The 16,808-nt window shown below is 42.5% G+C and overlaps 1 protein-coding gene and 1 non-coding gene across 29 annotated transcripts in view; both read left to right on the top strand.

The window, feature by feature from the left end:
- Kalrn (kalirin RhoGEF kinase) overlaps positions 1 to 16,808 on the top strand; it is a 626,048-nt gene that overhangs the window by 532,433 nt on the left and 76,807 nt on the right. For 22 of the 28 annotated variants that reach the window (XM_078044066.1, XM_078044074.1, XM_078044072.1 and 19 more), the window contains 2 exons: positions 13,886 to 14,169; positions 15,085 to 15,189. In XM_078044066.1, coding sequence (XP_077900192.1) covers positions 13,886 to 14,169; positions 15,085 to 15,189 — 389 coding nt within the window. The remainder of the gene's footprint in view (positions 1 to 13,885; positions 14,170 to 15,084; positions 15,190 to 16,808) is intronic. The other 6 variants (XM_078044068.1, XM_078044076.1, XM_078044065.1 and 3 more) reach the window with 1 other exon arrangement.
- On the top strand, positions 5,870 to 5,942 carry Trnav-cac (transfer RNA valine (anticodon CAC)). The gene has a single exon. It is a non-coding gene; the product is annotated as a tRNA-Val (tRNA).

Here is a 16,808-nt window from a genome sequence, read left to right as displayed (position 1 = left end):
AATCTGTATAGGGATTCTTTGTATTACTCTTGAAGCTTTTGTCTGAATCTGAAATTATATTAAAGTAAAAAATTTTTAACAACTGATGCCAGGGGGATCAGGTGGGCCAGGCAGAGGGTTTCCTAGCCACACATCCATTTAGTGCTGAATCTGAATCTGTTCCTGGAAACTAGAACAGAGAGCAGCACAGGGCACTTTTGCATGAAGAGCACCAAGAAATGTGGAGACATTGCCCTGGGCTTCAGGCTGAGACTGAACTCAATCTTGCTCATTACTCTTTTCCAAGCCAGGGAGGGAAGGCCTAGAGGAAGACCCACTTGGCACAGGTACTTGGGAGAATCAGGGCCAGGTTAAGACTGCAGAGTCTCAGGTTAAGTCCAAGAGACCCTGAACCTTCACATTTTCCCCATTCCCCACAAAAAACGTAGTTTACCAAAAAAGGACACTGAAAATAGGCAGTGATTGACCTTCAGCCAGCTATTTCTTCCTCCAGATGGGCAGTTTCCTCTTCTTTCTTCATTTCTCAGGTTCCCTAGGAGAATTTCCATTGCAACATTTTCAGTTAAGCAGCACTTAATTACAGACTTGAGCTTTCCAGAATCACCCTACTTAACTCTCCCTCATCCTCCATGGTGAAGCCTTGCAAGTTACCTTTGGTTAAGGTTACTACTGAAGGACGCATTTTCAGTTGAATCCAGAGCAGGCTTTTCACTGGCTTCTGGGTGGACTTTGATGTGATAGCACATAAGCCTAAAATAACTGGACTGGACTGGAAGTTATCTCCTACTTTGGCCTTCATGACATGTTTTGAGTTTGACCAACAATGCTGCTGTCAGAACACTATCCCCAGAAGTCTGATTCACCTTTTGTATCCCACACTTGGATGGAATCATAGCCAAGATCAATGCCAGCCACACTGATTTCTGTGCCATATTAATAGCAATTAAACTGTTCCAAACTGTATGTTCCTCTGGCATCAGCATCTGCATTAGCATATTAAAAATTCTGAGAACTCTTGCAGTAAAGAAGCAGTTGACTTTGTGGACTTCATTTTTAATTTAAAGGACAGCATCTAGAACATCTTAAGGAGCACAGGAAACACATGCCTATATTAATAGTCACATTTCTAAGTTTAAAAGATGAGTACTCACCAACACTGACTTTTCTTAGAGGTCTTTGGGCCAAAAAATACCAAGACTCCAATATTTATCTTTTTTTTCTTTTTTGTTTGTCTTTAGCTATTCATCATTTAACGACCCAAAAATTTGTGCTAGAAAAAGATGGAGGTTACCTTTGTCCTCCAGGACTTTCCTTAGCAAGGAAAAATACATAAACAAGCATTTGTCAGTGCCCAGTGAATGGACCAAAAGGTGCCATTGGAGGAAGAGTAGAACATGCTGGGCTTAGTGATTTAAGAAGCCCTAGGTAGACTTCAGACAAGCCGAGAGCTAGAGGGTTTCATGAGCAATGAGGGCCTCAGTGCCGTGGATACAATGAACTGAACAGTTGTACTCAATTGGTGGGTTCAGATAGAAGAGTGGTTTTCAAACTTTAGTGTGCATCAAAGTCTTTTGGTGGGCTTGACAAAACACAGAGAGCTGGGCCACCCCCAAGCTTCTGATCCAAGCAGTCTGGAATTTGCATTTTGACCAAGTTCCCAGGTAATACTAAAATTGTTGGTCCAGAGACCACAGTTCAAATATCCTGGGTTGCCAAAGAATGGAAGCTCCTAGGGCTGGAAGGAAGGGTGAGCTCAGGGGAGCTTAAAGGAGAGGCTGCCTAGTAGGTTTTGAACAGTGACTCAAACCTGTGCAGTCACTTTGGTAGCGGAGATGCGTCAAATGGGTTAGAGAAGACTAGACACAGAGAGACCAGTCTTAGAGGCTGTTACATAGTGAAAGCAAGTGGACTGAGAGATCTGAACTAGAGCAGCGACAGATGGATTGGAAAGAACATATCAGTGCAGAAATTTCTGTGAATGAAGAACCTGCTGGTAGGAGGAGAAGCTGAAATGAGCTTTGGTCATCCTGTGGGAGAGTTTTTGCTTGTGTAGAGTCGTTTGTGCTGTTTGTGATGAACTTGTATGTGTGCACTATCTGAGAAGAAAGGAGGGGCTGGGGATGTAGCTCATGCGGTAGCGCGCTCGCCTGGCATGCATGCAGCCCGGGTTCGATCCTATTAAAAATTCTCTCTCTCTCTCTAAAAAAAAAAAAAAGAAGAAGAAGAAGAAGAAGAAAGGAGGGCATATCACCATGAGAGTCAGGGGGGTATGGTCCTTGAGGGACCCACTTCAGGGCTTGTTTCAAGGCCTAGCATACATCCTGGACTCTGGAGTGAACCTGTTTGAGCAGGAAAATTTGGCTTCCTTGTCAGGCAACTTTGGGAGGGTTGTATGTGGAGATCGAAAGCCAGAAGATGCTCACCCTGGCCTTGGAACTTGGTGGCAGCCATCTGCTGTAGTTAGATGACCCTCTTTATGTTCATGATGTCTTTACAGGAGCATGCAGATTTCAAGCAGCCCCAGGCCTTGCCCATCCCCTACTTCTTGTTACCTTGTACCTTGAAAGTAGTAACCATTGTTTGCTTTTGAATAAACTTTACTGTATGCATTTAAGGTACATGATATGACATACAAATGGTGGAAAGGTTACTGCAGTGAAGCAAATTAACATAATCTTTATCTCAGATCATTATCCCTTATTTTAGGGACAATAGTAGGTTAAATCTACTCATGTAGTAGAAATTCCAAATACAACATAAAAATATGTTAACTATGTTGTTAATTATGATCCTAATATTTTACATTAGATTCCTACATTTGTTCATCTTGCATACAGTACTTTCAAATCCTCTGACCTACATCTCCCATTTCTTAACCTCTCTAAAACCCTATCCCTGGAAACCACTGTTTTATTCTCTTTCTATATATGTTCCTCCCATTTTTTTTTTTAGATTCCACATTTAAATGAGATCATACAGTAGTTTTCTTTCTGTGCCTGGCTTATTTCACTTAGCATAATGTCTTCTGATTTCCTTTATGTCTTGGCAAATGTTGGGGTCTTTTTAAGGCTAAATAATATTCCATTATATATTTCAATAATATTTATACATATATACATAATACATACATATGCCAGTTTCTTTATCCACTTGTCAACAAACAGATTGTTTTCATATCTTGGTTATGGTGAATAATGTTGCAAGAAACAAGGATACAGATATCTTTATAAGGTTGTAATTTCATTTCCTTTGGGAATATTCCCAAAAGAAAGATTTCTGAATCATATGAGACTAATCGGCTCCCCACTGAACCAAGAGGGCCACTTGCTGAGTTATTTGGTAATTTTACCCTCTCTTTATTTCCTTCTTTCTTTCCCTCTTTCCTTCCTTCTTTCCTTCCTTCCCTCCCTCCTTCCTTCCTTCCTTCCTTCCTTCCTTGCTTCCTTCCTGTGTGTGCTGAAGATTGAACTCAGTGCCTCATACATACTAAGCTCTACCACTGAGCTACTTCCTAGCCCTGACAGTTCCCTTTTTCTTTTGGAACCTCCATACTGTTATCTGTAATGGCTGCCTGTCTACATCCCCACCACAGTGTATGAAGGCTCCCTTTTCTGCACACCCTCACTAACATGTGTTATCTGTTGACTTTTTGATAATAGCCCTTCTATCAAAAATGAGATGATATCTCATAAAGAAACCATCTTTTACCATAAAAACTCTGTATTTGGGTTTTATACTAATGGGTGCGCCCTTTATGTGGTCTTAATTTGTGAAGTTTCACTGCAGTCTTTTGGAAAAGTTTTCTATTCCACATATTGAAAGAAATGTGTGTCCCCTCCCCAGAGGCAGTGGCCAAGTCAAGGAGAATGAGAGAGTGTGAAGAGTGAAGTGATATTTAGAATATTCACCCTTGGGAGAGCCTCAGAGCTGTTTCCACTGACTCTTGCCTGAGCTGATAGGTCAAACTTCTGAACTACCACTGGTCCAACACAGAGAACTTACTAGCCCTTCACTTCTAAAGGCACCTAGATGGGGCCGTGATTCCAGTGAATTGGTGGGGTGGCATATCACAGTGCCTGTGTTTTTCAGGTGTGCTCACTTGGGATGGGCAGGGTGGTGCCCTTGAGGGTGCTCCTCTGCCTATCTCAGGCTCAGGGAGATGATTACACAGGGGAAACTGGGACCAACTAGAACCAGAGGACAAACAGTTGGGAACTTTATCATTTTACCTTCTGCTTCCAGTGGCATACTGCTGGGAGCTGAAGCCTGGTACGGGAGTAGACAGTGGACAGCACTGAAGGAGCCAGCAGTATCTGAGGGAGATCTAGACTGAATTAGATTTCAGAATTCATGAGACTTAATCTAAACGGAAGCCAAAGGTGCTGACTCTTCCCCTCTGTGGGGGTTGTTTCGTGAATCCAAAAACCTTTCTAGTAAGGATTAATGTTCCAAAGGGTTCCAGATGTCTTCAGGATTCTTGCCCTGTGCCCATGCCTCCAGATTTGGAATCATCCCTGGGACTCGGATCTATGGTCATTTTGCCAGGACAGGAACATTATTATATAGGGAAAAGCAAGGGGCCAATAAACTGGGCCCAGTGATGTATGCATATAATCCCCTCCTGCTGAGCCAGGAGGAAAGCAAGTCCAAGGCTAGCCTGGGCAACTTAGCGATACACTGTCACAAAATTAAAAAATAAAAAGATCTAGGGATATAGCTCAGGGGTAAAGCACCTCTGGATTAAATTCCCAGTCCTGGAAGAAAAGAAAAGTGGGGTGGTACCAATAAGTAGAAATAAACTAAGATATAGTTCAGTACCAGCTGCTTTTAAGGCTTGGAGTAGTCTTTGTTTTTAGGAAAATTGAGACACCAGTGTTCTAAGAACATAGAGATTTGGACGTACAAAATTTGTAAAAACACATAAAGCCTTAGTAAAGTGGTGGTTGGTAAAGAGATTCCTGAGCTAAATATAAGAGCTTTGGCATACTAAGCAGGAGGCGGGGTCTTGTACTGTGCATTGGAGATTGAGTATGACTAAGAAATGGGAGAAGGAATATCCTGAGCCATGATGTGTTTGCCAAGTTTAGTCTAAAATTGTAAGAATACATTGCAAGGGCAGCAAGTTTCCTAGTGTTCAGAAAACTACGTTTGTCCCTCATTTCCTCTTGCTGTCACCATAGCAGCTTTCTTCATTCTCCTGCACCAATTGCCCCTGCACCAAGATGGCCAGCCAGCTGGTTTGCTGGGAAGCCAGCCATGCCAGGAACTGGTGGTACATAGCCTTCGGACCTTGGCTGAATATACAAACAGGAGCTTGGCTTTCACAAGCAGACCCCTAGATGACCTGCCAGGCTCATTATCCTGCCATGCAGGACATATTAATTCTTATTGTGGGTTTTGTACTGGCCATGCTTAGAAACAAACATGGATTTATGTATTGGTTATCCAGAGAATTTTTATTCTTGGCCCTCCCTTCATATGTCCTTCTCTAGATGTATAATTTCCAGTATGAAAAATACTGGACAAATTATTTCTAGAAAGTCAAAGGAAAAATGAATTTTTAATATGGAATCTCTTCAGCAGATGTACTGATATTCACTGTCCTTATACAGCTCAATCCATGGATAACAATAAGGATGAGTTTATTCCTGTTTTGAGCTTATTCCTAAATTGTTGGAGTCAAAGCAACACAAAAGAGCAGGAGATTTTAAAGGATCCTTCTGTGAACATCTAGTGGATGTTAGGAATCTTTGTTATTTCTTCTGATTTCAGACATTGAAACCAAAGTTTCCAATACAATATTATGATGAAAACCAGAGGGACATTCATAGTCTTATTAACCTTTTAGATAAAATAGGTATTATTGGGCTGGGGTTGTAGCTCAGTGGTAGAGCGCTTGCCTCACATGCATGAGACCCTGGGTTTGATCCCCAGCACCACATAAAAATAAACAAATAAAAATAAAGATATTGTGTCCATCTACAACTAAAAAAAATTTCTTAAAAAAAATAGGTATTGTCAATACAGAACAATTATACCATGTCTTTTTAATAATTATATGACACATTATTTGAAAGACTCGAGGTATAATTGAATGTAATCATTGAACTCCAGAAGAATGGATTGAGAAGGAGTTTTCTAGTTTTGAGTTATGCCATTCAAGCCAGTATAGAAAATGGTATGTCAAGCCAGGCATGGTGGCACCCACCCATTATCCGAGCTACTCAGGGGGCTGAGGTAGGTGTACTATAAATTCAAGGTCAGCCTGGGCAGTGTAGTGAGACCCTATCTCAGAATAAAAATAAAAATTGCTGAGGATGTAGCTCAGTGATAGTGTGCTTGCCTAGCACATTCAAGGCCCTGGGTTCCATCTTCAGCCCTGCACAAAAAAAGAAAATGGTAAACCAGCTTAATGAGTTATGCATCTCCGGATGCTCCTAATCTCTTGAAGCCTTGGCTGCTATCTGCACAAATGCAAACTGCAATATTGGCATACACATTTGGCCTTTATCTTGTTTCCTGGCAGAGAACTTCTATAATCCTTGGAATCTCTGAAGTGATAGGTGACTTTTTGTATGCTAATGAATTGACTTTATGCCTGGGAGTCCCTCAATAGCTTCAGAATGGAGGTTAGTCACTTAAAGATCCAGGCAGGATTAGAGAGTTGGGACTTTCAGTCTCACCTCCACCTTTGGGGAAAAGAGAAGGAGATTAAAGGTAAAATTGTCCCATGATTTAATCAATTGTGCCTTTGTAATGAAGCTTCCATAAAAATTCCCAAAGATGACCAGGTTCAGAGAACTTCCTGATAGTCCATTGGTAACAGGTTCCTGGAGATCAATGCACCAAGAAGAGGCATAGAAATTCCACACTCCTTCCCAACTGCCCTGTGCACTTCTTCATCTGTATTCTTTGTAAAAAACCTTTAATAAACTAATAATAGTGTTTCCCTGAGTTTTGTAAGCCACTCTGGATAATTAATCAAACCCAAGCAAATGAATTAGATCCAATTTATAGCCAGTCTGTCAGAAGCACAGGTAAAATAACTTGGATCTTGTGATTGGGGCCTGAAGGAGGAGATTACTGGAGACTGAGTCCTCAACCTGTCATCTCTGACTCCATCTGCAGGCAGATAGCACCAGAGTTGAATTAGGGAACCCCCAGCTGGTGTCTGCTGGAGAACGGATTACTTGCTTGGTTTGTGGGGAACAACCCCACACATCTGTCAGAAGTGAGAAAGTCTAATGAGAGGAACTGAATTTTTTTTTTTAAAGAGAAAGTGAGAGAGGGTGAGAGAGGAGGAGAGAGAGAGAGAACTTTTATATTTATTTATTTTTTTAGTTATCAGTGGACACAACGTCTTTGTTTTGTATGTGGTGCTGAGGATCGAACCCGGGCTGCACGCATGCCAGACGAGCGCACTGCCGCTTGAGCCACATCCCCAGCCCCGGAACTGAATTTGTTTGTTCTACTCAGATATTCTCTGGGTCTCAACCTAGCCCTTTCCAGAGTCCTAGTCCTGGTCTTTGGAGATAAAAACACACACACACACACACACACACACACACACACAAAGCTGATAGAACTGTCTTCTCTTTCTGTCAAGGAGGTATAATCTTTCTTTAGCTTCAGCTCACTTTGAGGGGAATTGAAATGAGGCTACATTGGTATTTTATGATTAGAAAAATGGTAGACAATTGACTGTGAATACAGCCATAGGACATTTGCCAGATTCTATGTTTACACTCCAGTGAATAGGCACAGTGTATTCTACTTTCAGAATAGTTTTGCAAACTGTACACTAGATCAATGAAAGCAGAATTTTTTTCAGGTATGACATGAAAATGGAGTCCGTATGAGTTGAAACTTTTAAACAGGAAATTCAATTTCTAAATGAGCTGTATTAGGTATAACAGATATCTAGTGTGTCCATTTATGCAGGTGTCTTCTCTTTTAGTTACTAATGAAGGGCTACCCAATAAAAGGGCAATTTTGCCATAGACAGTGGGCCTGGTAGGATGTGTTCAGTGAGCAAGTTCTCTTGGGCTTCTGTCCAGTTTGCGTGTTCAGGTAAAGTGGACAGCATTTACTTACCTCCTGTGCTGCTTAGACACATGCTATTGTGATTAGACCTGAAATGAGGACACCCTGGCCCTAAGGTGCAGGCTAATCACATTGACAGGTTACTCTAACTTCAGGGTGATATCTGAGACTCTCCTCTCCAACAGTTGTTCAGCTGCCTTATCCTATGTCCATCAGAAGCTCCAAGGAATTTGAGGGATACCGCACAGTGCATGAGATGTGTCATCCCAGAGAATAACCTGCCCCACTTGAATTTCAAAATGGTGAGGGAGGGCGATTTGAGAGTTGTAAAATGATATTTACATTATGATAATTATGCAAAACACAACAATACTATATTTGCATGTAAAGAAAAAGTCTAACAACATGGATATGAAACATGCATGTCAACTTTAGAAGAGACTTGAAGGGCCACTGGAGAGTGGGATTATAGATGAGCACAATAAATAAGTAAAGCCTTCAACTTTGTCATCTTTTGCTTTTTAAAAATCTGAAGCAAATATGGCAGAAATGTTTACATTCATCCTATCTAGGTGATAAGTACATTGTTGTCAATTTTTTTTCTGTATTTAGAAAATATTTTCTAGTAAACTTAGTCTTAACAAATGATTTTAGGGACTGTCGTAGGGCACTTGTATAGCATGCATAGACCCTGGGTTTGAGCCCCAGTACCACATATATTCTCTCTCTCTCTCTCTCTCTCTCTCTCTCTCTCTCTCTCTCACACACACACACACACACACACACACACACACACACACACATACACAAACACACACACACACTAAATAAAAAGGGAACTTTTTCTATTAGCAATGCTACAGGGCATGTTGTTGTTGTTGTTGTTGTTGTTGTTTTTAAAGATAAAAACAAATTATTTTATTTTTTAAATCTAGAAAACAAGTTGTGACTACCAGAACATCAAAGGATCTTTATTACTTGCAATATCTAGGGATATATTTGTCACACTTAAAACCAGTTATCAGTTTTAAATTCAGTTTCTAAGCCTTTGGCTAAAGACAGGACATTGATCCAGAACTCTGGATCAGATGCCTGGATTTTGAGTCCTAGTTTTGTTACTAATTTGTAATAGTGACTTTCCCATATGTTAACCTTCATTTTCTCAACTGTACAATTATAAACTCAGGCTCTTTTCAACATTGAAATTTTATAATTTACATATAAATTCATATTTGAGACACTGAATAGACTAGCAATTGGGTGCTCCTTTTTATAATAATTGTAGAGGTTAAAGGAATATATAGAATGAACATAGATATAGAAATAAGATTAAATGGATATGCAGTGGAATCAGTGTTGAGTTTCAATTTTGCCCCTGCTCCATGATACAGTGGGCCTCAGTTCCTGAAACACTCTCCTTTCCAGTTTCCTAAGATGGGAATCATAATAATTAGTACCTACCTTGACTGGGGATGATTCAATGAGAGAACAGTGTTATTGTAGTTGTTGCAAATTGGTCACCAAACTTTTCTATTGGGACAAACACTAAAACATTCTCAAAACAGCTAATGGCAGTCATCTTCCAAAAAATGACACAATCACAATATGCCAATCTTTCTCTGAAGAAGCAATTAACTAGGTAGATATTTCTGGTCTAAATGATGTCAAGTTCTTTCATAACTATGCATTTAAAGTGACTTGGAAATAGTCCTGTCTCAAGACAGGACATCAACAAGATGATGATTCATAAATTGCTTCCAACTCTTAGATTCCCTTTCTTAGACATTGTTGGATGGGCTCCAATTGTTTACCTAGAATAAACTTGAAATAAGAATATTGGGAATACTCTTAATTTTTAATTTTCTTCTGTTGTACTTTTGCCATTAGTTTATACAGAAAGTACAAAAGCAGAACCAGATGACAGCAGGGGAAGAGGAATAGTTATTCCAAATTTGAATTTGCAAATCTCAAAGACAGGCTGTGTGCCATGGAAGAGGAATCTTGGACTGTCTCCTGTCTTGCCTGGTTACACAAGGCACAGCTAACGTGGCTGGACCTCTAGTTCTGTTGTCACAATACATTTCTGGTGTATCCCAGGGGCCTGGTGAATGATATGTGTCTGCTGCTTATCAGCAAAAGATAGCAGAGGCCCTGCTCCTACTACCAGTGCTCCTAGAGATGTTTATCACGCAGACCCTGAGGACAGGAGTTGACCCATACCAAACACTTCAAAAATAATGTCAACACACCCAAGACTACAGCCTGCAAGGAATTTTCTGAGATAAGATTACAACTTTGTCCTTAAATGGTTGCCAAACAAGTCAGAAGATCCCCAAATGTTCCCTGAGCAGAGCAATCCTGTAGGTTATCCTTCATACCAGAGAATTTTAGGAGCTCAGTTTTTGTACTGCTAAATGCAAATGCCCAGCTATTATTTTCCAAAGTATGCACAAAGCTCTAGTAAGACCTAAGAAAGTTCCAGCAGAGTGGAGGACCGGAAGCCTGAACTTGGAGATGATAATGTCAACTCATGGAATAAGCTGGAGACTGATCTCCATTGACAAAAGCATTTGTTCATCTTATGTCAGGATTTCATTTCTTCTCTTTTGGCTTTGTCTAAGCCAGAGGGCCTTCAAGGCCAGATTAGAGCTCTAGTGTGGGGCTAGGGCAAAGTCATTATAGGAAAAGATGACTCAATCTTAGAGTAGGTTTGAAAGGCCACTGTAATCATTTGTTTGAACATTTAGTCATGTGTTCAGTTTAAACACCAGTATGCAAACTGGCACTGTCAAGCACCCATGGGGTGAGGTAGAGCTTGTCAGGCATTGTCCTGAGACCAGGCTCTGGACAGGCATTCTCTAGAGACTACATTGGTGAAGCCCACATGGAGACAATACACCTTTAATTTGTCATCCTAACATTAATGAAATCATTTGCTTTGGCATGTCCCACATTCCTTCCTTTGTATTCCATGTGCTCAGTCCTCATGTGAACTTCTGGATTCTAAATCCTTCTTTCTTGGGCCATGTTTTATATATATATATATATTTTTTTATATGGTGTCCAGATTCATTTTAAAAATGAAAAAACACCTTTTTATCATGTTGTCTCACAGTAGAGTCTCACAATAGGGTTCAGACTCCTCCATTTTTTAATTGAATCCTCACAAGTCTTTCCATCCAGATTCTTCTTCTTCATTCATTTTTTTTTTCATGTAATTGCATCCATTACATCTTATTTTATCTACCATAGGCTGGATGACTTGCTTTTCAGTTTTCCTAGCTCTGTGCTTTTGTTTTGGCTATCCTATTCCCTTTGGGAATACGCCCAACCCCTGCCACCCACCTTCTGTATGGCTGCATCTCTTCCAGGAAACCTTTTCAGACTAATCCCACCCTTACTGATCTGACCTGCCTCTGAACTCTGTCCAGGAAGACCCTCGAGATTAATCACATACTGCTCACATACTGCCGAGTGAATTTATCTTTATTTTGCCTTCTTTGTCTTGCTTTTTCATTCTCCGCCCTCCCCGTCACTTTGCTTTTCTGTATTATCATGTGTGGACGAATGTGTGAAGCAGACAGGACATCTCTGAAAATAAAATCTATGTCATATATTTTTAGAACACACAATCTGATCCGTGCTCCCTAACATTGTTATTGGTTAGTAATTCTTGCTTAGCATCTGGATTTGCAAATAGATATTCTCATGATGCTGTGCAGCTTCTGGAAGCCTTGGGAACCCAGCTTTCTCACACTAATAGAACCAAGAACAGCATCCCTAAACAATAGGAAGACATTGGAAGTGGGCTTAAAGAGCTTCCTTTGGAATAAAACTTAAAGCTATTCTATAAGCCAAAATAGGTGGAATCTAATGCTAATCGCCTCGGAGTTTAAGGGGTTTTTTAGATGTCAAGAACTGGGGGGAAATTAAATGAGGTTTAATTTAAACCTTCCTGTATGCTCACATCTGCCCAGTACCTTTCCTAGCCCCTCTGTCCCACCACAACAGTGTGGCTTTTTCTGGACTTGTTCTACCTCCACCCTCAACCTGCCCCCACAACAGGGAGGTTGGAGAACTGGGTGAGGCACCGGCTTTAAGGGCCCAGGAAACACTAACAGGCATTCACAGCTCTCCCTGTTCCTATAAGCTGATGTTCCTAGGCAAATTAACTGGTTTCTCCAAGTCTGAAGTTTCCTCTTCTGTAAAATGAGGATAATAGAACTTCCTCATAGAGTTGTCCTGAGAGGGAAATCAGATAGCCCATGTAAAAGGCTTAAACCATTGCAAGTACATTATCACTCTGAAAATAGTCAGCCCATGGCATAACAGCTTATAAACAATATGCTGATTTTTCCCATTTAAAAAAGACAAAACAAAACAAAGTCTCTTCATCTCCAATCACTATCCCTTTAAAACAAAACAACTCCCTACTCTGACTCCTTCCTTTCCCATTCTCTGGCACTCTCTCTAATCAGGCTTGGGCCCCTCCACTCCATTACAGCTGGGGTTTTTGCAGACTCACCAATGACTTCTGTGTTGTTAAGTTGAAGACGTAATGCTCAGGTCAGTGCTCTTGACCTGGCAAGTAGCATTTGACACAGCAGATTTCTCCCTCCTCCACAAAACACTCATTGGGTCCAGTCTCCAGGAACACCCACTCCTCTGCCATGACTGCCTCCTTGTCCTTCCATCTCCCTACTTCTGGCCTGGCCCTCCAGCTTCTTTTTTATCCCTATGGATGACCCTTGATGACGTCACCCAGCCTCATGGCTTCTAACGCCATTTCTACACCAGCATCCAGCTTGCCAGCACTTTCTCCCCAAATCTCCAGACTTGTATCAAGCTGCTGCTCAGCTTCTCCACTCACATCTGGTACGGGCTTTCAGAGATGTCTGAAACTGATCTCCTGTCTATCTACCCTCCCCAAAACCTGTTCCTTCCATAGTCTTCCCCATTTTAGGAACCTATCCTAATAGTTGTTCAGAGTAAAACCCAAAGTTAACCTGACTCCTCTTTTTTCATTTATCATGCAGTTTGTCAGAAAACTCTCACTTGTCAAAATATATCCAGAATCTAATCCCTTCTAAGAAGCACTTGTTCAGCCCTCCTAGCAGCCACCAATGTCCTCCAGCTGGAATAGTATGGCAGCCTCAGCCCCCCTCCCTGTTTCCACTGCCCTCAACCTATAGACACTAGACTGATCTTTTAAAATGTAAGGCAGACCACATCACTCTGGCTAGTATTCTGATGGTTTTCTCTCCAGGTAAAAGCCAAATGCATAATGCTGACCACCCAGCCCCTTTGGCTCAGTACCTGCTGCTTCTCTTAAGTCCTTCTTATGCTGTCCCCCTCGTTCACTCTGCTGAAGCCACCGCCAGCACACCCTAGGTCCTGCCTCGGGACCTCTGTACTGGCTCTTCTGTCTGCCTGCCTGGAAAGCCCTCTGCCAGATGGCCACATGTTCACCTTCACTACCCTTAGGTCTGCACTCTACAGTCAAGTCCCAAGACTTTCCCTGACCAACTGTTTTATTTTTCAACATAGCTCTTCTCATGCTTTACATTTTACTTATTTTATTGTTGTCTTGGTCCATTGTTCTAACCAGAATGTAAGCTCCATGGAGGCAGGAGTTTTTAATCTGCACAACACCTGGGTGGTGCTTCACATGTTAAAAATCAAATGTCAACCATTATTGCTGGTCCTCGCCTGGAGTCCATGGCTGGCCTTGACCTTCTGTCTTGTGCCCTAGCTTCCTGAGGATGGAGCTGTCTTACTCCCAGATCAGCATCCTCCTTAACTGCCTCTGATGTGGCTCTTTCTGTCTGTTCTTCCTCCTCAGATGCATACTCTCATTCCTCCAGCGAAAATGGAGGCAAATCTGAATCCGTGGCCAACTTGCAGGCTCAGCCTTCCCTGAACTCCATCCACAGTTCCCCTGGTCCCAAGCGCTCCACCAACACCCTGAAGAAGTGGCTCACCAGTCCTGTGCGTCGACTCAACAGCGGGAAAGCAGATGGAAACATTAAAAAACAGAAGAAAGTACGCGATGGTCGGAAAAGCTTCGACCTGGGCTCTCCCAAGCCTGGGGATGAGACCACCCCTCAGGGAGACAGCGCTGACGAGGTACTTAGGGGTCCCCAGAGCCCTCCATCTGGAAGGCACCACTGACATGCCTCCTGCACCGTTCTGTAATCTAGCCAGTCTCCAAGAGCTTATCATCGTGAGCCTCAGTGATGAGTTCGATCTGTGACCATTCATCAGAGAATAACCAATACCGGGCATATCCAGCAGCCAGAAACCACTTTGCCATATTTAGAGTTAGGGGCCTGGCCTGAGGGTGGCAGTTGGTCACTTGCCTCTATTGAGGACTACACCAAAACTATCCAGACCTATTCAGACTAACAGTGAAAGAATGGAGACCATTTCATTATGAAAATAGAAGACTGAGCTGTGCCCAGGTGTCTGGAGCAGTGCCATGTGTAAAGGGAGTAAACAATTCCAGGTTGCTGCAGAGGGGAGAGCTATGATGGAGGTGTGGCCAGCCTGGTCACCACTCAGCCAGGAGCTTTGATGGGGCAGCCAGTGAGGGAGGATAAGTACCAGCTCTCATCACTGCCGAGGTTGAGAAGATCTTTCCGATGTGTAGCCATACTTCTTGTTGTAATTTTATGCCCTCTGCCATGTCTTCCTCTGGAAGTGGCATAGGGCCTGGTGACATTTCAATTCAGCTCTACTAGCCCTTCATAAATTTTTAAAAAGTTGAGCTCTCTTGGCTTTTCTTTCAGCATTCCCTTTTTCTGACTAATCAGTGAGATAGATTGTGAAGCGTTCTGAGGGTTTTTTTTGGGGGGGTTGTATTTACCCCTATTTGGTTCTCACTGTCCTTTGAGATAAGCAGGGGTATCTACGTTACAGAGAAAGAAACTGCAGCTGCAAAGAAAGGCCTGTGTGTCCAGAGGAACCCTCCTGGTGTCTTATGTTTTTGTATGTCAATTCTGAACCCTTGGTATCTTAGCTAACGCTGCTCTTTTGTTCTAGAAGAGCAAGAAAGGTTGGGGTGAAGATGAGCCAGACGAAGAGTCACACACACCCCTCCCTCCGCCCATGAAGATCTTTGACAACGACCCCACACAGGACGAGATGGTAGGACCTCTGGCTTCTCGGTGGAAAAAGTAATGCTTTATGCCCTGGACTTCATTCCGTGTGTGTGTGTGTGTGTGTGTGTGTGTGTGTGATGAGAGAATGATGTTCTCTCTCTCTCGTTATCTCTTCCTCCACGTGAATCCACAATGATAGTGATTCTAGGTGTCCTCTGCCCCAATCCTGGAGGTCTGGCTTCATTCTGGACAATGTAGGGGTGTATGTAGAGTTCTTAAAATGGATATCTGCCTGGAATCTCATTCTGTTGGTATAAGTTAATGGCTCTGTCTTTGGAAACAGCAGCTCTTAAAAGGAACTGTTTGTCCCCAGAAGGAATCTGTGGTGGTTCTAGGTGGCAACCATGTTATTATGCTTGACCATATGATCTGTTTTAGTTGTCTTTTCTATACCCAACTCTAAAATAGAATCATGGTGACTTCCAGTCAAGTCTTGTGCTATTAACATTCTGCAGTCTCAGCAGATGGGTAGAAATACTGCTAAGGGAGGAGGTGGGTGTCAAAGGTAGGCAGGCCTAATGTGCTCGGTTGCCCAAGTTTTTTGTTTTGCAAAATTCCACAGCCTGTCCCCTGTGCCTCTGACCCCCTAGGGGTCACCTCAGTCATTCTGGAGCAGAGGCTCAGACTGGATGGCTGGAATTGATCCCATGGTACTAATCTGGGGCATTGGGCCACTTTCATTGTGCTATCTGTCCCTCTCTCTTTTATAGCCATGCCACTTATCAGTGGGGTTTTCCTTGCCTTCTCTTGGTATGACTGGTACCTTGGACTCTGGAAGTGGTTTTGTGTTTGGTTGTCCTTTCCATTTGCTTTAGGAGCATCATTTGGTGGTGGTGGTGGTTGTGGTTACTTGCCTCGCTGTACCTCAGGCTTCCCCTGTGCCTTCTAGTTTCTCTGTGGGGCAGCCTCCTCCAAGGCGGTGAGCCCACCATGTGTATGCAGGAAACAAGCCTTCATGATCCCACCTAGGATGAGATTCAAAGGAGGTCTGCAGAGGCTTCTGTGTTTCTAACATCCCAGCTCTTATATTAATTCTGACTGCCTTGCATTTAATTATTAATACGCAACCATTATTTCAGGTCTTCCTCTGTGCTATGCTAAAAGGACAGTCTAGAAATAGGACAAAGACTAAGAGGTGGTGACTGCCCTGGGGCTTGCACATGAGAAGCACACACAGTTATGGCCCCTCCTGAGGTGATGTTGGTGGCTCTGCTCTCTGACTCTGGACTGTTGGGAAGAAAAGTAGTAGGAAGCATGGCATTCTGCCCATCCTGGATCCCCAGAGGCAGAGAGGCCTGCACTTCACCTTGAGATGGGAATGAGGACAAGCTTGCTGGTGTTCTCAGAGTTCTGCCCTTGTAAAATGTTCTGTAAACAGTGACATATCTATGGGGGTGGGGTTCTCATGTCCCAGTATCTGTCATCCCACACAGCCCTCCACTCAGAGGAGCCAGCTTGCATAAGATAAGAGGTCACGCACCCTCACCCTTGGATTCCCTCAAATGTAGCTTGTTTGGGAGAAGTGGATATTGTGCTGTTTCTGGGTAATTTTTAACCAAAAGTGCGATGTACCCCAGATATTTGGGTGTCCCTTTTCTTAGCCAG

The sequence above is a fragment of the Ictidomys tridecemlineatus genome, chromosome 3 (genome assembly GCF_052094955.1).
Source record: "Ictidomys tridecemlineatus isolate mIctTri1 chromosome 3, mIctTri1.hap1, whole genome shotgun sequence".
Taxonomy (NCBI): domain Eukaryota; kingdom Metazoa; phylum Chordata; class Mammalia; order Rodentia; family Sciuridae; genus Ictidomys; species Ictidomys tridecemlineatus.
This window is presented reverse-complemented; position numbering and strand designations above follow the sequence as displayed.